The following is a 24,472-nucleotide window of genomic DNA, read 5'->3' as shown; positions in this document are numbered from 1 at the left end:
TTCATGGTTTATCCATGTTGTAGCATGTATAAGTACTTCATTACTTTTATTGCCAAATAATCTGTCATATGGAAATACCATGTTTTATTTGTCCATTTATCAGTTGTTAGACACTTAGGTTGTTTTTGCTTTTCGGTTATTGGAAATAATGCTTCTGCGAACATTTGTGTACAGGTTTTTGTGTGGACGTTTGTTTTAATTTCTCCTGGGTCTACACCTGGGAGTGGAATTGCTGTTCATATGGTAACACTATGTTTAGCCTCTTGAGGAACTGCCAGACTGTTTTCCAAAGTGGCCATACCATTTATATTCTCACCAGCAATATCTGAGGCTTCTAATTTCTCTAATCCTTGCCAATATTTTGTTATTGTCCTGTCTTACTGATAATAGTCATCCTTGTGGTTGTGAAGTGGCATCATCCTGGTTATGATTTGCATTTCTCTAATGACGAATGATTCAGAGTGAGCTTTTTAAAACATATCAGATCATGTCACTCCTCTGCTGAAAACACTGTAATAGCTTTCCATTTCATTCAGTAAAAGCCAAAGTCATAATTGCCTATAAATTCCTATGTGATGTGCTCACTTCCTTTCCTTGTTTGACCTCTCTGACTTCATCTCCTGAAACAGGTGGAGCATTCCGAATTCAAAAATGTGAAAACCAGAATGCTTCAAAGCTTTTTCATTACTGACATGAGATAGTGACACCTTTGCTTTCTAATGGTTCAATGTATACAAATTTTGTTTCATGCACAAAATTTTAAGAATATTATATAAAATTACCTTCAGGCTATGTGTATAGGTGTATATGAAACATAAGTGAATTTCATGTTTAGCCTTTGGTCCTATCCCCAGTCTCATTATGTATATACAAATATTTAAAAAGCGGAAAAAATTTCAAGTCTGAAACATTTCTGGTTCCAACGATTTCAGATAAGGGATACTCAACCTGTATTATCCTGCCTGTTTTTTCTTTTCCACCCTCACTGATCTCCTTGTTCTTACTTGAATGGGCCAGGCATATTCCTGACTGATTGCCTTTGCCTTAACCAGTTCTTGGAAAGCTCTTTCTTCAGCTATCACTGCAGCTACCCTCCTTCAAGGCCCCTTTTCATTGAGGCCTACTTTGACTATTTAAAATTGCAATTGCCTTACTCCAACTGCAACCTGCACTTTCTGAATGGCACTCCTGATCTCCTTGTCCTGCTGCATTCTTTTCCTCTAACACTTGACAATTTAATTATATTTCTTGGTTATTGTTTGTCTCTCTTCATAGAATGTAAATTTCACAGGGCAGGGTTAAAACAGTGCCTGGCATATACTGCTAAATTTCTTCGGTAAAAGACAGTTTACCCACAAATAACTTGACATGAGTGTCTCATAGGTTTTACTAACACAGTCACCATTGCATCAATTAGTTATCTTCTAGAGCAAAAAAAAAAAAAAAAAAAGAAGCTGAAAAAAAAGTTTAACCATTCATCGAAAATTTAATTTATGGACTTAAGTTACATACACCTGTAAAACATTGAACATGTTACAGCCTCTTGTTGTCCAGATTTTGTTTTGTAAAATGAAGGAATTGGATCAGTGGTTTTTGAGCACTTCTTTGGCTCTCTTTGGATCACCTAGGGCTTTCATTCAAAGTATAAATTCCTTTACTCCACCCCTGTCTATTGAGTCAGAGTATCTTTTATTTTTATTTTTTTATTTTTTGAGATGGAGTCTCACTCACTTTGTCACCCAGGCTGGAGTGCAGTGGCACGATCTCGGCTCGCTGCAAGCTCCGCCTGCCGCCACGACGCCTGGCTAATTTTTTGTATTTTTAGTAGAGATGGGGTTTCACCGTGTTAGCCACGATGGTCTCAATCTCCTGACCTCGTGATCCGCCCGTCTCGGCCTCCCAAAATCCTGGGATTATAGGTGTAAGCCACCGCGCCTGGCCCAGAATATCTATTTTTAACAGATGTCCCATGTAATTATTGTGTACACTGGTGGTGAGAATAGCTATAATAATCTCAAAGTTTTCTTTTTTTTTTTCCTGCTTTTTTTTCCCACCTGCATTTACCCATCCCTGGTGGTAGGTGATCCAAGACCCAGGTTTTCTTTAAGCTCCCAAATACTACAGTGTGATATTCTACAAATGAAATCTTGATATCTCTGCGTTGGGAAGATGAGGATCATTATACCAAATGATAATATGTGTATCATATATAACTATAGCAGTGATAGTGTGTGTATCCACATATAACCAATATGTATGTTCATAGAAATAATTGATTTACAGTTCAGTTTAATTTACTTTGAAGTTGGTATTATTGATTACTTTAAATTGAGGTTAGCGAAATAGAGATTTGCTCTCATGAAAAAAGAGCTCCAAGTTCTGCCGCCAAAGTTTTGGTGATCTGAGGATAAAATATTTTTTTATTAAGATTTGTCCATAGCTAATCAAAATTCTTAAATTGGCATTCTAAATATAGAATAAATGTAGTCAATAGTTGTAGAATTTGATGGGCTCTCAGGAAATGTGAAGTTTGTTGCCCTCATTTTGCAGATGATGAAGATGAGGCTGAGACCAATGAAGAAGCCAATATTATTAGAACCCAAATTTTCTGACTTTAATATTCTTCCTTCCATACCAATTAAACATTTTATATTAAATATGTATCTTAACTGCCTACTTTCTTTAAACTACTAAATTAATAATGATGCTATTATACTATCTGATATTTTAATAGAAATTTGAAAGGTTAAAACTATTTTATCACATAAGGAAGTAGTATTAATTTTACATGGCAAAGTAGAGTAAAATGTTGACGGTAGTGGTCTCTAGGAAAAGGAGTCACAGGTTATTAATGTTGTAATCAGGAAAACAATATCTTAGACAGAAATTGGTTAAGGCAAAAATTTTACATTTTGGCAGTAATTTCTGCTTTGACAGATTATTTGGAAGCTCGGAAGTCAAATTCTATTTTATCATCCCAAAAGCAACATGGAGAGTTTCAATACTTTTGCTGACCGGATGAAAAATATTGGCGTCATGAATTATTTAAAGGTGAGAATATGGACTTTGTGAATTTACACTTGCAGTATTCTGTTTTTTTTTAATTGCTTGTGTCAGTGATAAGGTAGTTAACCTAAAAAATGTGGGACAAGGATAAGACATTCTGGATAAATAAGAGAAACTGAAAGAAAAGAGCGTTATGAGAACCATTTACTTCTTGATTTTCAGGCGCCTCCTGTGTTCTCTGACTAAAAATTCCTTTTCTTTGTATATTTCTTCTGGCTGCCAAAACCAGTTATTCAGAGATTGCAGTGGTATGATGATGGGCCAGATTCTAAAATGTTTGCTGAAGTCACTTGAGCTTAGAGTTGGTGTTTAGAAAAGGAAAGAGCTAAACAAGTTGGGAATTTAAGTACGTGAAAATATTTTAATACTCCTAATGTTTAGGTGGAATCTTCACCTCCAAGTTCATATATCCTTTTGTAAAAGTCTTATCCAAAAAGATTGAGACATTTTCAAAATATTGTATCTCCCTCTCTATGTTTTTGTCTCAAAGAGCACTTTTTCAATACAGGTTTGTAAATGCTTTGCTTTAAAAAAATGTTTTGAGTGTCTATTTATGTGCCAGATGCTCTTATGATTTTGTTCTCTGGTAGACCAGGTATACTGTGAGTGGAAATTAAATGGGGGCAGTTTACGGTTCTACTTAAGAAAAAGCTTTCTAACTAAACAATTGGAAATGGGAATGGCCTACCCTAATGTGTGCTCTGCGTCTCTTTTTTCAGGTCTAAACTGGATAGCCATTTGATTGGGGAGGGAGTGTGAAGATTAAACTGTTGGTTAGGTCCCTTTTGGCTCATAGAATCTACTCAGTTGAAGTAAAGAAACTGAAAGGGAACCTCATTTCTCAATAAGAGTCTGAGAGTGATAATTAGGATAGATAATAAAACATTTTTTTGTTGTTAATAATTTTAAAAACACTTATTGCCGCTTACCAGGCAATGTGCTAGACATGGTTCTTATAGTAGAGGAAGATCATGTAAATGGAATGAAGTGTTATGGGTACCATAGTAGAAATGTAACAAATGGTGAGAAGATAAAGGAGAAAATGGCCAGTTCTCTGGAACTAGAGAGGGTTGGGATTTAATGGGTAGGGGAATCAGGAAAAGAATGAAAGTGATACTTGAGATAAGTTTGCAAAAGCAATTGGCCATTCACTAGGCAGATTAGGGGAAAGGGCAGCCCCGCATGGCGGGGTTTATAAAGAGTTTAAAAGCCCTACATCCAATAATTTAGTTACTCTAAAAATCACTTGGGTAGAAGTTGGGGGAAGTAGGCTGGGCCCTGTGTGCCATACCCAAGGAACTTGGATTTTAATTCTGTAGTCAGTGGGAGCCATTGAAGGAGTTTATGCAAATGACTAACAAGATGAGATTTCTTTGGTAGCCACTTGAAAGATGGATTGTAGGGAGACAGGAATGGAGAGGCCAGTTGACAAATTATTGCAGTACTTTGGCTCTACCCATATGATTAATTGTAGTTCTCATTATTCTCCTCTTTAATGTCTTCCCTTTTTGTAATACTCATTCTTTGTGTAATTTTTCTTCCTGCTTCTCCTGTATCAGGGATACACTTTCCTCTCCATCTGAACTGAAGCCATTCTTCAGCATCCCTTATTAAGATATTTTCTCTAAGCTTATATAACATGTATAAAATAGTAATATTTGTTGAATGTCTGCTATGAGCCAAACTATTAGGTGATTTGCAAGTATTATCTCATTTAATCTTGAAAACACCCTTCTGAAGGGACAGTAATGTTCCGTAAAACAAATGAGACTCACAAAGAGTGAATAATTTACCCAGGTTTATTTATTTTTTAAGTGGTGTATGAACCAAGACACTCCATCTTCAAATCCTCTTTTTTCCCCACTATATCACACTGTCTTTTGTTTGTAAGTTTACATAATTTAGCTCATATTTACATAGTGTTAATTGTTTCCTATGTCTTACTTCTTTGCCAGATTGTACCCAACATCAAAATTTTCCATGTCAAGTTATTTGTATCCTACCAAGGTCTTTGCCCAGCATGTATTATATATTTACTGAGCTTTTTGACTAATGGTTATCTAATGGCTTAAATGGCGGTGTGCCCTTATTATTTTTGCAGATCTCCTTACAACATGCATTATACCTTCTGCATCATGGAATGCTTAAAGATGCTAAGAGAAATCTGAGTGAGGCAGAGACATGGAGACATGGTGAAAATACGTCTTCCCGGGAAATATTAATCAACCTTATTCAGGCCTATAAAGGGCTTTTACAGTATTATACCTGGTCTGAAAAGAAGATGGAATTGTCAAAGCTTGGTGAGTGAATACAGGTAAACTTTTTCTTGTGATGAGACTGAGGGGCAGAGGGATCTTAAAGAGTAATCTAGTAATTTCCCTATTGACTTCATCCAGATATTACGGAGAACAGACTTTTTATGGATTTAAAATTCTTGATCCTTTATAATATTTCTGATATATAAAAAGTTTCAGTCATAAATTAGATGGTTCATAATTAAGTTCATGATCATTTTAGGTTCATTGCTCTTTTGAATGTGATTTAGTCCAGGATAAACACAGCCAGACATTAGAGCAGTGGAGACAGGTTTGATTCAGTAACTACTGACAGGAGGAAGAGCTAAACTCCATTCCAATTTCTATGGAGGTGACTTGGGGTTGTAAAGGGTGGGGGTGGGGAGCTTAAAAAGCAGAAGGCAGAACCACCAGTAAATTCTTCTGGAGTTTTCCCAGGTAAACATTTCAAGAGGGGCTGGGTCATCCTGGGGATGTGGCCTTGAGCTGTTAGAAACTATGTTAGTGTTCTAGAAACTATGTTCAAGTATTTATTGGCCAAGTTTGAGGCCTAGTCCAGAAGAGAGCTCAGAGGAGCCTGGCTGGAGTTTGGTCAAGAAGAAAGTCTTTGCCAATTTCTAAGAAAGGCTACAGATTTTCTTCAGCAGTCATTATTACATATAATAAACGTTTCTTCCTGTGTGCCTAGAATGGAGTTTAATTTACTTTGTAATGTTATTTCTCAGAATAATATGTTTAAAGAATAGGTCAAGATGGTCATTTCATTTTTGTGTAAAGGTTATAATGGACAATTTTCTTGATTTATTGACTATACCAGAAGTTGACCATTCAGTTCTCAAACTGATTCCCCTTCTCTTAACCTTCAATGGTGTTATCATCTTCATTTATGCCCAGATTTGCATTCATTGGAGCTGTATGATTCTTTGCAATTCGCTTGCCTTGTATTGTTTCTCCGTAGGGGATAATCCTCGAGATTAACCTAATCTCTAGGATTAACCCCTTTCTGTTTTCATCCTCCTCCATATCTTAGTCCTAGTATTTATCACTTCTTATGTGGTAAGCAGTATTTCCTTATTATCCTTATGTGATAAGTGGTATTTCCTTGGTCTCTGGGCATGTAGTTTCACTAATTTCGATTCCCTGCCCTCTTCTTTCAAGATACTCTGAAATGCTCTCTTCATCACGATAATCTTGTGAGGCCTTTGTAGAGTCTCCTCTTCTAGAATGCTCTCTACTCTTCAAGACTCATTGGATCGCTGTCCCAACCCCTCATTCTTACACCTTAAACTTAATATATCAGCTGCATGTTCAGCCTGAATCATTTGGCTATTCATCTCTTGCTTTCTAATTGTGCTAAGTTTTTTCATGTGTATTTTATTAGTCCAGATGTCTTCCCATTTAGACTAATCAATGTTTGATGTAATATTCCTCTATTTCTTTTGTTAGTCTTGTCATATTTTCTGGTGTAATATTTCTTTTTCAAAACTTACTCATTGATTAGATTAGTTTTAAAGTCAGTATTTACTTTTCTTCTTATACATGGTTAGGTAAAACTCAAGCAAATATCTGATGATTAAAGCTGTTGGAACATCACATTTGTAATGTTACTCTTGTGGATAGATGATTCAGTACCTTTCCGTAGCTGACAGTTCTGTAGCAACAATAGATGATGATGGGATAATATGTAGAGCTCTTAGATGATCATTCACCTCAAGTGTCTATTTAACGAGGAAAAAAGTTAGGACTAGTTCTTTATAACCAAACTCATGGGCACTTACCATGTGAACTTGTACTTGGAGTCAGCTTGGGACTTTCTTGCTGCTGTGCATGGCTCTGTCTTGGTTGGGATTGATGCACTTGGTGACTAGGAACCTCCTTCTATAATAAATTCAAACCCAATTTATACTCAGGGATCTGTCTCTTTCTCTTTGAGACAGAGTCTTGCTGTCTCAGTCTGGAGTCTCTTGCTGTCAGGCTGGAGTGCAGTGGTGTGATCACGGCTCATTGCAGCCTCGGCCTCCTGGGCTCAAGTGATCCTCCCACCTCAGCCTCCCAAGGACCTGGGACTACAGGTGTGCACCATCAAATTTTTTTTTTGTGAAGATGGGGTCTTACTGTGTTGCTCAGGCTGGTCTTGAACCCCTGGGCTCAAGCAATCCTCCTGCCTCGGCCTTCCAAACTGCTAGGATTACAGGCGTGAACCACCATGCCCAGCCCTTTTTTTAAAAAAAATTTTTTCCATATCATGTCTTACCTACTTTCCTATCACCTCATTTCTAAGTTCATGTTGATATGTATTTAACTGATCCACTGGGAAAAAGATACCAGTGCCTCTGTTTGGTTTGCAGTATCTTGTGCTTCTAATAGCTATTTTTGAAAGACTTGAGTAACTTTCTTTGTAAACCTTTAAGATTGAGAAATAGATACAGAAAAAGCATATAAAACAAATGTGAGATATAATGAATAAATTTAAAATGGACATTCACATAACCACCACCCAGATTAAGAAACACAAAATACTGTCACCGTAACCTAAAAGTTCTCCCTGTGTGCCTTCCTGACCGCATTTCCTCCCATTCTCTCTCAAGAAAATCCCTGTCCTGACTTATGGTAATCACTCACTGGTTTTTCTTTATACTCTTTCCACTCATGTATACATTTGTAAACAATGTGATTTAGTTTTGCCTATATCTGAATGCTATATTTGGAGTCATACTGTGTATATTCTTTTAGGCCTTGCATATTTTGTTCAAAATCAGTTTTAAGATAATACATGTTATTGGATGTAGCTCTAATTTATTCATTTTTTATGGTTATAAAATATTTTATTTTATGATAGTCACACTATTCCTTCTATTACTGATGGCCATTTAGGTTACTATTTTGGGCTATTATAAATAATTCTGCTTTGAAATTAACCCCTATTAATTTCTGTATACCGGTGCACATAAGTATGCATTTCTAGGAGTAGAATTGTCATAGAATATGTTTTGTGCATCTTTAACTTTGGTACATAATATACTAAACTCTTTCCAAAGAGGTTACCAATTTGTACTTTACTGACAATCTGATTAGAGTTTTCTTTTGTTTGTATTCTCCTCAACATTTGTTATTGTCAAAGTTTTCATATCAGCCAATTTGTTGGGTGTAGTGATCTCTCATGGTTTTTTTTCTTTATAGCTTTATTGAGAATTAAGATATAATGCACATACCATACAAATTCACCCACTTAAAATATACAACTCAGTGGTTTTTAGTATATTCATAGAGTTGTAACCATCAGTACAATATTAGAATATTTTCATGACCCTAAAAAGAAACCCTGTGCTCTCCCATTTCTCCCCACCCCTCCAGTCCTAGGCAACCACTCATCTGCTTTCTGCCTCTAGAGATTTGCCTGTTCTGGACATTTCATACAAATGGAATCATACAGTATGTGGTCTTCTTTTACTTAGCATAATTTTTTTTTTCCCTAACAAAATTTTGACAAAGAAAGCATAATGTTTTTAATATTATAGCATGTAATGGTACTTCATTTCTACTACTGAGTAGAATTCCATTGTTTGTGTATACCATATCTTAGGTATTCATTCATCAGTTGATGGACAATTAGATTGTTTCTACTTTTGCCTATTTTGAATAACATTACTGTGAACATTTATGTACAAGTTTTTGTATGGACATGTGTTTTTGTTTCTCTTGGGTATATACCTAAGAGAGAAATTGCTGGGTCATATAACTCTAAGTTTATCCTTTTTAAGAACCACTGGACTGTTTTCCAAAGCAATTGCACTATTTTACATCCCCAGTAGCGGTGTATAAGGGTACAAATTTCTCCACATCCTCACCAACACTTGTCATTATCTGTCTTTTCTATTATAGTCATCCTGGTGGGTGTGAAATGGCATCTTGTAGTTTTGATTTGCATTCTCCTGGGTGTTAATGATGTTGAGCATCTTTTCATGTGCTTATGGGCCATTTGTATATCATTTTTGGAGAAATTTTCATTCAGATCTTTTGCTCATATTTTAATTACCTGCTTTTAGATTATTGAGTTGTTGTAAGAGTACTTTAGTTGTTCTAGACAGAATTCTCTTATCAGATATATCAGATTCATGACTTGGAAATATTTTCACCTTTTCTGTGTGTTTTCACTATCTTTTTATTTTATTTTACTATTATTATTTTTTGAGATGGAGTCTCACTCTGTCACTGAGGCAGGAGTGCAGTGGCGCAATCTCAGCTCACTGCAACCTGTGGCTCCCAGGTTCAAGTGATTCTCCTGCCTCAGCCTCCTGAGTAGGTGAGATTAGAGGCGCCTGCCACCACGCCCAGCTAATTTTTGTGTTTTTAGTAGAGATGGGGTTTCACCATGTTGGCCAGGCTGGTCTCGAACTCCTGACCTCAAGTGATCTGCCCACCTCAGCCTCCCAAAGTGTTGGAATTACGGATGTGAGCCACTGCGCCTGGCCTTCTTTTCACTACCTTGATGGTGTCCTTTGAAGCAGAAAAGTGTTTCATTTGATGAGGTTTAACTGTTTCTTCTTTTGTTGCTTGTGGTTTTGGTATCACATCTAAGAAGCTATTGCCTACTGCAAGATCACAAAGATTTTCACTTCTTCTGAGAGTTTTAAAGTTTTAGCTCTTACATTTTGGCCTTTGAGTTAATTTTTATGAAGTAGGTAGGGGCCCAACTTTATTATTTTGTATGTGGATATCCAGTTGTTGTAGCATTTATTGAAAAGTCTATTATTTTCCCACTGAATTGTCTTGGCACCCTTACTGAAAATTAGTTAGCAGCCGGGAGCAGTGGCCATGCCTGTAATCCTAGCACTTTGGGAGGCCAAGACAGGTAGATTGCATAAGCCCTCAGGAGTTCGAAACCAACCTGGGCAACATGGTGAAACTGCATCTCTACAAAAAATACAAAAATTAGCTGAGTGTGGTAGCGTGTGCCTGTAGTCCTGGCTACTTGAGTGGCTGAGGTGAGAGGTTCACTTGAGCCCAGGAGGTAGAGTGAGGCTTCAGTAAGCTGAAATCATGCCACTGCAGTCCAGCCTGGGAGACAAAGTAAGGCCCTGTCTTACACACACACAAAAGAAAATTAGTTACCTATAAATGTAGAGGTTTACTTCTGGACTCTAAATCTTCCGTTGATCTACATATGTCTCTCTTTCTGCCCATATCACACAGTCTTGATTACTACAGCTTTGTAGTTTTTTTTTTTTTTTTTTTTGAGACTGAGTCTTGCTGTGTTGCCCATGCTGGAGTACAGTGGCAGGATCTCAGCTCACTGCAATCTGTGTCTTCCAGGTTCAAGCGATTCCTGTGCCTCAGCCTCCTGAGTAGCTGGGACTACAGGCGTGTGCCACCACGCCCGGCTAATTTTTTTGTACTTTTAGTAGAGACGGGGTTTCACCTTGTTGGTCAGGCTGGTCTCGAACTCCTGACCTCAGGTGATCCACCCACATTGGCCTCCCAAAGTGCTGGGATTATAGGCGTGAGCCACCATGCCTGGCCGTAGTCATAGAGTACATTATCCAACTTTGTCCTTTTTAAAGATTCTTTGTTCTTCTTTGGTCCCTTGCATTTTCATATGAATTATAGAATCAGCCTGTCAACTTACGCAAAAAGGCCAAGTTTTTGATAGGAATTACATGTATCTGTAGATCAATTTGACAACAGTAAGTCTTTCAACTGAACACAGAGTGTCTTTTCATTCATTTAGGTCTTTAAAAAAATTTTTTCAACAGTATCACTTTTCAGAGTAAAATTTTGCATCTCTTTTGTAAAATTTATACCCATTTTGTTACTTTTGATGCTTTTGCAAATGGCATTGTTTTCCTAATTTTATCTTCTGATTGTTCATTGCAAGTGTATAGACATACAGTTGATTATTGTGTATAGGTCTTGTACTCTGCAACCTTTGTGAACTCATTTATTAGTTCAGTAAATTTTTAGTGGGTTCTTAGGATTTTTCTGTGTACAAGACCATGTCATCTACAAATAGAGATAGTTTTACTTCTTCCTTTCCAATCTTGGATATCTTTTTGTTATGTTCTTGCTTAATTGTCCTGGCTGGAACCACCAATATAATGAACAAAGTAGTGAGAAAAGACATTTGTGTCTTATTCCTGATTTTAGGGGGAAAACATGCAGTCTTTTATCATTCAGTTCAATGTTAGCTATGAGTTTTTCATAGATGCCTTTTATCTGATTGAGGAAGTTCCTTCTATTCCTACATTGTTGAGTCTTTTTATCATGAAGGGTTATTGTGTTTTTTCAGATGCTTTTTCTGTGTCTATTGTGATGATCATGCGGTTTTGGTCCTGTATTCTTTTGATTTGGTTTAGATCAATAGATCTCTATTTTATTATTTGCATTAATTGATTTTCAGATGTTAAGCCAACCTTGCATTCCTAGTATAGATCCCACTTGGACATGATGTATACTGCTTTTTATATGTTGCTGGACTCAGTTTGCTAGTATTTTTGTTAAAGATTTTTGCAGCTATATTCTTAAGAGATACTGATCTGTAGTTTTATTGTGTTGTCTTTGGTTTTTGTATCATGGTAATACTGGCTTAGAATAAGTTAGGAAGTATTCTTTTCTGTCCTTTTTTGGGAGAATTTGTGAAGAATTAGTATTTTCCTTTAAATATTTGTTGGAATTTACTGTTGTAGCTATCAGCAATTGAGTTTTTCTCGCAGATAGTTTTTTAAATTACTAATTTAACAGAAGTCCTCAATGTTTATGAATGTTAAAAGATCTTGTATCCTTGGGCAGATAAGGATGATTATGCTTACAATGCAGTAGCCCAGGATGTGTTCAACCACAGCTGGAAGACATCTGCAAATATTTCTGCATTGATTAAAATTCCTGGAGTTTGGGACCCTTTTGTGAAGAGTTATGTAGAAGTAAGTAGAATTTTCATAAAATTTATTGGTTTTATTTTGTCAAAAGCCTATACAAAGACTGCATGCCTAATCTTTATTGATCAGAAAGAAACTAATGGAAAAAATTATTTAAAAGAAAGCAAAAATACGGTGTCTTTTGGTCTGAATTTGTTTATTTTCACCACTGTATAACCCGTCATGGCCAAGTATCTATAAAATAAATAGCAATATAGTAGTAAATGTTAATTTAGTCTTATTCTTGTTGAGTTTAAAAGAAATGCAGTAAGATACCTTATGATTTGGTGGGATATAGAAGGAAAGAGGACAAAAATCTGAAAAAGTGGGTCATACTATATGAGGTGAAGACTGATGGCTTTTTGGAAGTTCATAAGAACGTCCTGTCATCCCAGAGTCATTGTAAAAGGACTGAGGGCCTTGGTGCTAGGCACTAGGAATAAATCTTCAAAATAATTTGCTTTGTGAAAGTTAATGAGTGGCAAGTTGATAATTGTGTTGTCAGAAGATAATCTCCAAAATCATAATCTGGAAATTCCTGTGTAAGGATGGGAATAGGATGAAAGGAATTACAGTTCTCATGCACTCCTTTTGTGGCTGCAGTGATGTAGGGCACTGAGGTTAGCTGCATCACATTTTCAAGCATTAGTGTTCCCTGCTTTGAGGACTCTTATTTTTTATAGGAAGAGAATTTATGTTGAAGTTGCTGCATTTTTTATTAGTAGTAACAAAATACAGGGAAAAAATGGGAACCCTGTCAGTTTTGTGATTTTTAAAAAATACCCATCAGTAAACTTATGCTGTGTATTATTTTTCGTATAGCTGTCTTACAGAATTCAGCTAAGATATTATGATTTATTTTATATAGATGCTGGAATTCTATGGGGATCGAGATGGAGCCCAAGAGGTACTCACCAATTATGCATATGATGAAAAGTTTCCATCGAATCCAAATGCCCATATCTACTTATACAACTTTCTAAAGAGACAGAAGGCACCAAGATCAAAATTGATAAGTGTGCTTAAGGTATAGAATTTTTATCTCGATGTTTGACCAGGGTTGGGAATCTACATTAAAACATTCTTAGGCCATTGCTTTCTAAGTTTTATAGCATCTACAGAAAATTTCAATAATGTACAGTACACTGAGGTAAACAGAGAAAGTTGGCTCCAGCTGCCATCTCCATGTATGTATCATCCACACTATCCCCTGCTGCCCGGATGAGACTGAGGAGAGAGGATCAGAAGTCTTGTGCAACCCTGGTTGGAATACTCTGCACTGATATTTTTTGAAAATCAACTTTATTGAAATTTAGTTTTCAGAGAGTAAACACGCTTATTTTAAGTATATGCTTGGATGCATTACATTCATGAACCACCATGGTAATCATGATATAGAACATTTCTGTCGCCCCCAGAATGCCTTTCATTTCCCTTTGCAGCCAGTCTGTCCCCACACCCATGGCCCCAGACAATCACTGATCTGCTTATTGTCACTATAGATTAATTTTTATCTCTTCTAGAATTTCATATAAGCGGACTCTTATGTAGTCATTTTAATCTGGCTTCTCTTGCTCAGCATAACATATTTGAGATTCATCCATGTTATTGTGTATATTAGTAATTTGTTCCTTATTACTGCTGAATAGTATTTCATTTTTATACATTCACTTCTTGATGGACATTTGGGTAATTTTTACTTTTTGGCTATTGTGAATGATGCTGCTGAGAACATTCATGTACGAGATTCTGTATACACATATATTTTCATATTTCTTGGGTAGCTACCTGAGAGAGGAGTTGCTGCCTAAGAGTAGTAAGGAAAGTATATGCTTAACTTCCTAAGAAACTGCCCAACTGTTTTTTGAAGTGACTGTACCATTGACATTCACACAGCAGTATGAAAATTCAGTTTCTCCACATCTGTGCCAACACTTGGTATTGGAGGTCTTTTGAATAATAGCCTCTTCTGGGTGTCCCATGTGGCATTAAATTGTATTTCCCTAATGACTAGTGATGTTGAGCATCTTTTAGTATGTCTGTTGGCCATTCCTGTATCTTCTTTTGTCGTGTGTCCAACTACTTAGTCTATTTTTGGGGGGATCAATTGTCTTCTTACTGATTTGGAAATTTTTTTGTAATCTGGATATAAGTCCTTTGTGAAGAATATTAATTATGAATATTTTCTCTCTGTGCCTTGCCTTTTGGTTTCCTTAATAGTATCTTTCAAAGACTAGAAACTTCTAGTTTTGATGTTCAGTTTGTACATTTTTTTTTCTTTATGGTTAGTGCTTTTTGTCTAAGAAATCTTTGCCTATCTCAAGATAATGAAGAGTTCTTTTTTTTTTTTTTCTAGATGTGTTATATAGTTTTATGTTTAGGTCATGGTAGATTTTTAGCTATTTTTTTGTGGGTAGTGTGTGGCAAAGGTCAAAGTTCATTTTTTCCCATGTGGTTGTTCCAGCATTATATTGAAGACTCTCCTTTCTCCATTTAGTACATTTGGAACTTTGTTGAAAACCAGTAGGCTGTATATGAAGTCTGTTGTGTTCTAGTGATGTATATTTCCACCTCGAAAGATGAAAATTCAGTTTCTCCACATCCTTGCCAATACTTCGTATTGTAGGTCTTCTAAATTTGAGTTATTGCCATTCTAGTGGGTGTGTAGTAATATCTCATGTGGCCTTAATATGATTACTGTAGCTTTGTAGCAAGTCTTGGAATCATATCATGAAAGTCATACAAATTTGTTCTTTCTCAAAATTGCTTTTGGCTTTTCTAGGTTCTTTTAACTTTCCATGTATATTGTATAATCAACTTACCTGTTGCTACAAAAAGGTCTTGCTGAGATTTTGAATCTATAGATCAGTTTGAGAGAATTGACATCTCAACTGTATTGAGGTTTCCAAAGTGTAAACATGGCATGTCTCTCCATTTATTTAGGTTTTTAATTTCTCTCTGAACTGTTTTGTAGTTTTTAGTGTATGTATTTTGTTAAATTTGTCCCTAAGTGTTTCATGGGGTTGTTGTATATAATATTGCTTAACATTTTAAATTGTGGGAAAATATATACAAAAATAAATGTTACCATTTTGATCATTTTTAAAGCATATAATTTAGTGGCATTAAGTACATTCATTCACAGTTTTGTGCAACCACCATCACTGTCTATTTCCAGAATGTTTTCGTTATCCGAGGTAGAAACTATTCATTAAACAATAACTCCTCATTGCCTGCTCCTTCCAGCCCCTGAAAACCTCTGTGCTAATTTCCATCTTTGTGAATTTGATTATTCTAGGTACCTCATGTAAGTGGAATCATATAACATTTGTCCTTTTGTGTCTTGCTAATTTCACTTAGCATAATGTTTTCAAGGTTCATCCATGTTGTAGCATATATCAGAACGGCCATTTTTATTTAAGGCTGAATAATATTCCATTTTATGCACCTACAACATTTTGCTTATCCATTTCTTGGTAGACATGTGGGTTGTGTTTGTTGTTTGGCTATTATAAGTAATGCTGCTCTAAAGATTAGTGTACAGGTATTTGTTGGAGTTTGCTGCTTTCACTTCTTTTGCGTGTATACTCAGGAGTGAAATTGCTGGATTATATGGTAATTCTTTTAACTTTTTGAGGAATTGTCAAACTGTTTTCTACAGCAGCTACACTATTTTACATTCCTACCAACAATTCCACATCCTGGCTAACAGCTTCTATTCTCCATCCCCTTTTTTGATCATTGATATCCTAGTGCAGGGATCCCCAACCCCTGGGTCATGGACCGGTATCTGTTTGTGACCTGTTAGGAACCAGGCCACACAGCAGAAGGTGAGCATCAGGCAAGTGAGCATTACCTGAGGTCTGCCTCCTGTCAGATCAGCGGTGGCATTAGATTCTCATAGGAGCCCGGACCGTATTGTGAACTGCACATGGGAGGGATCTAGGTTGTGTGCTCCTTATGAGAATTTAATGCCTAATGATCTGTAACTGTCTCCCATCACCCCCAGATGGGATCATCCAGTTGCAGGAAAACAAGGGCTCTCACTGATTCTACATTATGGTGAGTTGTATAATTATTTCATTATATATTATAATGTAATAATATAAAGCGCACAATAAATGTAAAGTGCGTAAATAATGCAATCCCGAAACCATCCTCGACCCTCACGCTGGTCTGTGGAAAAATTGTCTTCCACGAAACCAGGACCTGGTGCCAAAAAGGTTGGGGACTGCTATCCTAGTGGGTGTGAAGTGGTATCTGTGTCTCAGTGTGGTTTTGGTTTGTATTTTCCTAATGTCTAGTGATGTGTATCTTTTCATGTGCTTATTGGCCATTTGTTTATCATCTTTGGCAAATGTCTATTCAAGTCCTCTGCCCTTTTATGAATTGGGTTGTTTGGTTTTTGTTGTTAAATTGTAGGAATTCTTTGTATATTTTGTGTTCAGTTTTTAATCATGGCATTTTAGAGGTGAAAGACAAAGGTCCTTTCAACCTAAAGAAATGATAGAGAAAAGTTCTTATCTCTGTTTTCTTTTAAAAGGCCAATTATCTTTATACTTTTGTGATCAAAATTGGCATTATCAAACCTTCAGATATGGAAACTACGTTTTATAAATTTTTCAACAGGCTTTGTTTTACTAAACAATCCTTTGCTGTTGTTGTTGTTTGAAACAGGGTCTCACTCTGTTGCCCAAGCTGGAGTGCAGTGGCATGATCACGTGAGGCTACTGTAGCCTCCACCTCCCTGGCTCAGGTGATCCTGCCACCTCAGCCTCCCAAGTAGCTGGGACTACAGGCACACGCCACCATGCCTGGCTAATTTTTTGTATTTTTGGAGAGACAGGGTTTTGCTATGTTGCCCAGGCTGGACTAAACAATACCTTTAAAGTTGCTATTTTTATTTTACTCTCTTAAGATAGCTTTTGGCTCATTTATATTACAAAATATTAAGGATTGTGTTTAAAACAAAAGCAAGACTGTGCTTTCAGGTTATCAATCACTAATGGTGTTTTTGAAACGATTTTTTAAAATGCTACAGAAAATAACTGTTGAATACTTATCTCATATTTATATTCAAGACAAGATGGATTTAGAGAAATTCTGTTTTTCCTTTTGAAAAATAGGGTATTTGGAATTAAGATCTCAATACATGGGTTTAATAGCAGATTGAACATAGCAAAAGAGAGGATTAATGAACTGCATAGAAAATATCAGCCTAAACCATGGAGAACAAAAAGGATGAAAGGTGCAGAAACGAGCCTACAAGTGAATTGGTGAAAAGATCTGACATACTTGTCATTGGAGTCCTAGGTGGAGGACCTCTGAATAGAACAGGGCAAAAGCAAGCAAACTAATTTTTTTAAAACGCTGACATTTGAAGGTCTCATGACTAAGACTTTTTCAAAACAAATGGAGGATTTCTAGTGTTCTGGTGATGTGCTATTATTTGATCTGGGTGCTGGTTACCTGAGTGTTTAACTTTGTGAAAACTGACTGGTGTCATGATTTGTATGCACTTCTACTACATGTTATATTTCAATAAAAAAAATCTAAGTGAATTGAGCCATATACAGAATTCTATAAAATCATGAGACAAATGTGACTTTCATAGGAACTGAATTTCAATAATATTCTCTGATATTGGTGTATTGATCTTGATTGATCTTTTTAAAAACGATTAAGAGAAATTAACAAAATTTACTTTTAATTTTGTTGGAAATTATTTCAATGTAAGGTCAAAGTACTTTAGTAAGCAGAATGAATTCATTTCTAGTATTAAATGTATGAAAATGAAAAATACAGCTTTACTTTAAATTCCATTTTTTGAATATTCATAAAAATAGTCCTTCCTATTTTTTAAGAGAAAAATCTTTAATTTTTTCATTGTGTGAAAGATTGTTAAAATATTTACTCATATAACCTTAGTAAACTGTTCCTGAGCACAATCTGTGAAATTAACTCCCAGGCTTTTTAGCTTTTTTGCTTTATATAAATATTCTGTGATCTCTTCTGTTTAGTAAATAAGTATATTTTCTGTGTGATAATTGATTTTTTTTCTTTTTTTCTTCAGTCCTGGCTTCTGAAAGAAATTGTTTTAAGTTGTTGAGCGTGGTAAACAGTATAGATATGTATAAGGAGCAAATAAAAAGTCGCTGCCTATTTTCCTCACTTCTCCTGACTATTTTGTTATCAGGGACTTTTTTTTAAGACAGCTTTACAGAGAATGCTTTTCTATACTTAGATTGAAACTAGATAAAGAGCCAGGGTATTTTTAGAATACTTAATAAATTTACAGAGAGCATATTAGACAGTAAGAACTTTATTTTGAAAGTAAGCTGAAATTTGAGAAATGCTTTTACAAGTATGTAAAAATTACAAGACTGTTCTTTCTTTCAGATTTTGTATCAGATTGTACCATCTCATAAATTGATGTTGGAATTCCATACCTTACTTAGAAAATCAGGTAATAAATAAATGTTGTTTTATACCTTGTGTAGACAAGCTATAGACTAGGGACCAGCAAACTATGGCCCATCGGCTAAATCCACCCCTTTCCTGATTTTATAAATCAAGTTCTGTTGGAGTCCATCTGTTTATGTATTGTCTGCGGCTGCTTTTGCACTATAGTGACAGAGCTGTGTAGTTGTGACAGAGACTGTATGCCTCGCAGAGCTTAAGATATTTATTATCTGGGCCTTTATAGAAAAAGTTTGCCTACTCCTGTTACACAATGTGAAGGCAGTAGTTTGCAAAAGAGAAATGGCTCGATTTTATATAATTCACTCCATTTTAATCCCTGCTACATTTCAGCACACCATAGAAAACAGCATGCTCCTTCATAGAAGGAAATCAGCTGGCTAAGCCCAAACTGGTCCTAGGACTGCCTAGGTTCTTCTCTGAATATGAAAGAACATGTATAAAATGCCCAAACAGGGCAGGTACTTTAAATAATGTCCTCAGTAGAGGAGTGTAACCCATATTGAGATCAAATTCACCACCATTACCTCATTAGCAGGGATTTTTATTGAGTTTTTCAGATTCATTGCAGGAGTAAGAGCATAATGAATTTTTAAAAACTGTTAACCAGAAGGCTTATGATTCAGTATTTTATCGACAACATATATGTAAAGTATATATACAGTTGATAAAATGTATACATGTAAATTTTAGCTTTGTACACTTTAATACCTTATGTAAACTTGAACTGTTAAAACCATTGCAGAAAAGGAAGAACACCGTAAACTGGGGTTGGAGGTATTATTTGGAGTCTTAGATTTTGCCGGATGCACTAAGAATATAACTGCTTGGAAATACTTGGCAAAATATCTGAAAAATATCTTAATGGGGTAAGAAACATACAGTATTTATTACTAGGTCATCATAAATAATATTTCCCAATATTTTAGCTAATATCAATTTTTAAAGATCTTTGCTTATGTTTTATAATTTCTTGAACTGTGTCTTCAGCTGTTTTCTGAGTACATTTTCTTCTGAAGCAAAGAAATACAGAGTCATAAGGAGAACATACAAAAATTCTATCAATTTTTTTATGCCATCAACATAAATCCTGTACTTAGCACTACTGCTTGCTAAGGAATACGTATGTGTTTTCCATTTGGAAATAAAGACTAGCAGGGATCACTCTTTGCTAGAGACTCTTTGTGATTTGTGCGTCATTAACTTGTAAGATCACGTGGGAAGCAGCTTTCCTCCTACCTGTGTTTGATCATTTTCAGTGAGTATTTTTAGGACCTCACAAGACCATCATACACTATTCATTTAACAAATACTCATTAAATCCATTTTGACCTGGGTATCTAAAAGTGTACCTCTGATCATAATATTATTAGTGTCACATTTTGAGTAAAAGAAAATGAATTTCCTGTTATTTTTACTTAGTGTGTGAGAAGAAGGGATATTACAAAATTGTTTCATATATTTATTATATCCAATTTAGTTGTTAGTCAATTCATTGTCAGTTGGAACTTGTTTCAGGCTTCAGATATGACTTGTCCCGATGGGACAGTGCTGTTTATAAAATGGTTTTGGTGTCATATGTTGACGCACTCACTGTAAACCATTTTCTAAATCTGAAGCCCTGAATAAACTCCTACTAGATCATAAGGTCCTTGAAAGCAAAGAGGTTCATTTTTTTGAACCTCTATTTGTTCTACCATAGGGGGCACATGGGTGCCAATAAGCATTTGCTCAATTAAATTATAGAGATCTAATGTGCAACATAGACTGTAGTTAATATTGTATTGCATATAGGAAATTTACTATGAGTAGAGTTCAGGTGGTCCCACCACACAAAAAAGTTAACTATATGTATATGAAACATGTTGTATACCTCAAATATATACAATAAAAAAAATTATTCACAGACACACAGAATTGCCTGCACTTAACAGTTTAACATATGTCTTAATGTATTTGTATAATAATGGTATCTTCATTTGGATAGTAATTCATGGCAGCATATAATTTTAAGTAAGGTTTTACTTAAGTAATAGTAATAGATAATATTTATTGAACATTTGCTATGTACCAGACACTATGCAAAGAGCTTTATATGAGACCTGCTATACCCTACTACTAGAATAGTTTAATCTTAATAACATTCCTATGAGATCAGTACCACTAATGTCCTCAAGGGCACTGGAGCTCAGAGAGGTTCAACAACTTGCCCAGGATCACATACATAGTAAATGGAAGAGCTAATATTTGAATCCAGGATTCTGGCTTCAAGTCTGTTCTGTAACCACTGTGCTAAACTGTTTGTTTGGTGAAATGGAAAATGGGATATGGAGATGGAAGAGAACAAAAAAGGATTTGCTTTCCTGCTATTGCCAATCATGTGTTATGCCTTGGCCATATTGAGAATTTAGCTTGGAAGCATCTTCCTTGTCATCTTTCTGTAGACTCTAATTAAGTCTAAATTCTGATAATATAGATTTGTTTCCATCATTGACCCTCTCTTTTGACATTTTTCTTTTCCAGAAACCACCTTGCGTGGGTTCAAGAAGAGTGGAACTCCAGGAAAAACTGGTGGCCAGGCTTTCATTTCAGCTACTTTTGGGCAAAAAGTGATTGGAAGGAAGATACAGCTTTGGCCTGTGAGAAAGCTTTTGTGGCTGGTTTACTGTTAGGAAAAGGTACAGTTTTTATTTTCATTTTATCTAGACACAGCTTTTGGCTGATTTTGAAATTATGAAGTATGGCCTTCATTTAGAGCTTACCTAACATGGTACCTAAAAATATTAGGTGCTTAAGACATAACTGCTTAATGGAAGAGTGAATCCTGAGTTGGGACCATGTGCTTAGATTAGAAGCAGTGATTTCATATTGATTGGGAATGGTTTTCATCTCCTGACTTGAGTGTTGTTAGGGGGCCATTAAGATACATGATACGGAGTTTTCACAATAATTGACCATTTGGCCTTGTTTTATAGAAAGTTTACTGAGATTTTCAAGTGTCAAAATATTCTTTATTGACCTCACTGTTCTTTAATAGCTTCATATTTTACTAATATTTACTTACCTGTTTCTGTAAGCGTGAAACATTTCCTCCACTTAAGAGAAAGAATACCTCCTACTAGCATACGAAAAAAATTCTCTTCAAAGAAAAGGGATATTGATTTTTTCTTCAAAGAAAAGAAATATTTTGGGTGGTAAAATTCTTACCTGCTTTATGCCACTGAAATTATTAAAAGGTGGCCAGTACCGAAATGAAACTACCACAGAGTATGTCCAGAAATGAAGAAAATAAATCTTACAGTGACCACTAGTAAGCAGTCCATTGCTAGGGAGCTTAAGGTGTCCTGAAGAGATTCTCCAATTCACTTTTGAATATGGTTTCTATTATTTTGGAATTAGTAGTCTCAGTGAATGTAATACAATGTTGATTAAGAAGAAAATAAAAATCAATACACTGATGACAAGGAACAGAAAGGTGATTTGGATTGTCATTTTTCTACTTTATGAGAAGAGCGGCATCTAGCACAATTATCAAGAGGTCTCTTTGAGCAGAGTAGGAAGATCTGGGTTAATTTTCCAATTCACTCCCTTGCTATGTAACTTAGGTCAAGCAATTAACTTTTAGGAGCCTTTTCTATGAAGTGGGCATTGTAACACCCATCTTATTGTTGTAAGTATCATGTGAACATCGCATCAAAGTGCTTTGTAATTTCTAAAGTGCTCTATAAATATCAGGCATCAGTTACTCCCGCAAGAGCCACATCTCCTCTCAGGCTGTTAGTGTGGGGTTGAGTCAGCCTATTCATTAGTTAAGCTGGGTTTTCTTCTTGCTCTGGTTACCAACCTTACTTTATAGGATTCAAATTCTGGGTGTGGTCTGCCTTTGCTTTGTGCTTTGAGTGGGGTATGGTGGCTCTCTTTCTTTCCATGCCCCGCTAAAAGCAAGCCAGGCCCATTTCTCCTTGGAGGGGTCTTTCCTTGTTGGGATTGAAGCTACTTGGTTGCCCTGTGACTTCAGCTCTCATGGACCTGAGAGTTAGTTTATTAAGCTTTTTCTCTATGTTAGGGTGGGAACGAAATTCTTTCCAGCTTTCTATATAGGTACAGGCAAAAATCTGTGTGCAAAGTATTTTGTTTTTTACTAAGGTAGTATGATATGTTTAGAAATACAAATTATTTTAGTAACACTACAGACACCACTGCTTCCCAGCTAGTAAAACGTTACTAGCTGGATGCGGTGGCATGCAGTGTGCCTATAATCCTAGCTACTTGGGAGGCTGAGGTGGGAGGATTACTTGAGCCCAGGAGTTTAAAACCAGTTTGTGTCCCATAGTGAGACCCCATCTCAGGAAAAACACCAAAACAAAAATGTTAGCAATTCTGGCATACTACTTTCAGGAATAATAAAAATGGTTACTATAGTTACAGTATATGTCCTTGCATTTTCTCAGAGAAGATGGATGCATACAAGCTGAAACTGTAGTGAAATTAATTTTTCATATGTGAATTATGGTCTTATTCATTTACCAACTCTAAAAAACCTCAATATCCAGTTTACATTTTTCTTACAGAAATATGATTCATTTGTCTGAAATATTTGACAAATGCTTGACAGTCCTTTGTGTGTTGTAAGACTATGAACAGCAGGTGGAACTTCTAATGAGCATGAGGCACCTCTGTGAGAGCTACATGGTCTCCACCTTGCTGCTCTCTACATGGCTAGAATGAATAGATAATGTTTGACCGTTTCTAACCTATGATTTGTTTATTCTAATCCTTCACACCAAGATTTTCTACAGAAAACTTTCTTACTGTTATGAATGTAACTTTGGCTGATTTACAAGCTAACATTGAGAAGGAAGCTATACGAATGTGCTTTTGGAGAAGGCTCATTTAATATGTGACTGTATATAATATGCCTGTCACCATCACTAGGGTGTAGGAGTAAGAGTAGAAAACAAGCTAAAGTATATGCTTTAATTATGGTGGATTAGAAACATCTTTATATATAGGAAGAAATATGTTTCGCTGGGCATAGCTGAGAATATACTTATGCCGTATTGGTAATACAAATAAATTTTGTATATAGGAAGAAATGTATTTCATTGGGCACAGCTGAGAATATGCTTAGGACATATTGATAATACAAGTAAATCTATTTTCATAATCATTAGTGTGCTAAACTTAAAGCAGAATTTTAAAAATGTAGAAATATACTTGAAAAATGTGATGAGTATTAAAACTTTTTATTTTGCTTTACTTTTTAGGTTGTAGATATTTCCGGTATATTTTAAAGCAAGATCACCAAATCTTAGGGAAGAAAATTAAGCGGATGAAGAGATCTGTGAAAAAATACAGTATTGTAAATCCAAGACTCTGATACTGAATTTTAGTTATTTCACAGTTGTAGCTACACAGTAAGTAGCTCGGTAGATAGTTTTTGAATGTATTTATGTAGTGTATTAAGAAGCTTATATTACTACAAAAAACTTATTTTTATATATTTTTATATTTTTGTATTATTTATAGCTAGAGAAACAATATTACTGCCTTTGCTCTTTGTAACTATGTCTGTTTTCTTTTTTGTAATGTTAAATGTTACATTTGTTAAGGAATAATTCTTCAAATGACAAACTAATTACAGAATATAGCTCTACAGCCGTTATTGTTTGCAAATACTTTGCCTCTGGCTATTGTGTAATAAACTGTAACTTGTAGTGC

The 24,472-nt window shown here is 35.6% G+C and overlaps 1 protein-coding gene across 4 annotated transcripts in view; it reads left to right on the top strand.

Annotated features, from left to right (window-relative positions):
• Positions 1–24,472, top strand: part of TAF1A (TATA-box binding protein associated factor, RNA polymerase I subunit A) — a 35,146-nt gene that overhangs the window by 7,137 nt on the left and 3,537 nt on the right. For 2 of the 4 annotated variants that reach the window (XM_055379100.2, XM_055379113.2), the window contains 8 exons: positions 2,938–3,051; positions 5,168–5,366; positions 12,147–12,277; positions 13,140–13,298; positions 18,671–18,737; positions 19,497–19,620; positions 21,275–21,429; positions 24,019–24,168. In XM_055379100.2, the coding sequence (XP_055235075.1) occupies positions 2,938–3,051; positions 5,168–5,366; positions 12,147–12,277; positions 13,140–13,298; positions 18,671–18,737; positions 19,497–19,620; positions 21,275–21,429; positions 24,019–24,131 (1,062 nt within the window). In that variant the 3' untranslated portion in view covers positions 24,132–24,168. Of the gene's footprint in view, positions 1–2,919; positions 3,052–5,167; positions 5,367–12,146; positions 12,278–13,139; positions 13,299–18,670; positions 18,738–19,496; positions 19,621–21,274; positions 21,430–24,018; positions 24,169–24,472 lie in introns of those variants that run through there. The other 2 variants (XM_055379108.2, XM_055379103.2) reach the window with 2 other exon arrangements.

Source organism: Gorilla gorilla, chromosome 1, assembly GCF_029281585.2.
Source record: "Gorilla gorilla gorilla isolate KB3781 chromosome 1, NHGRI_mGorGor1-v2.1_pri, whole genome shotgun sequence".
Taxonomy (NCBI): domain Eukaryota; kingdom Metazoa; phylum Chordata; class Mammalia; order Primates; family Hominidae; genus Gorilla; species Gorilla gorilla.
This window is presented reverse-complemented; position numbering and strand designations above follow the sequence as displayed.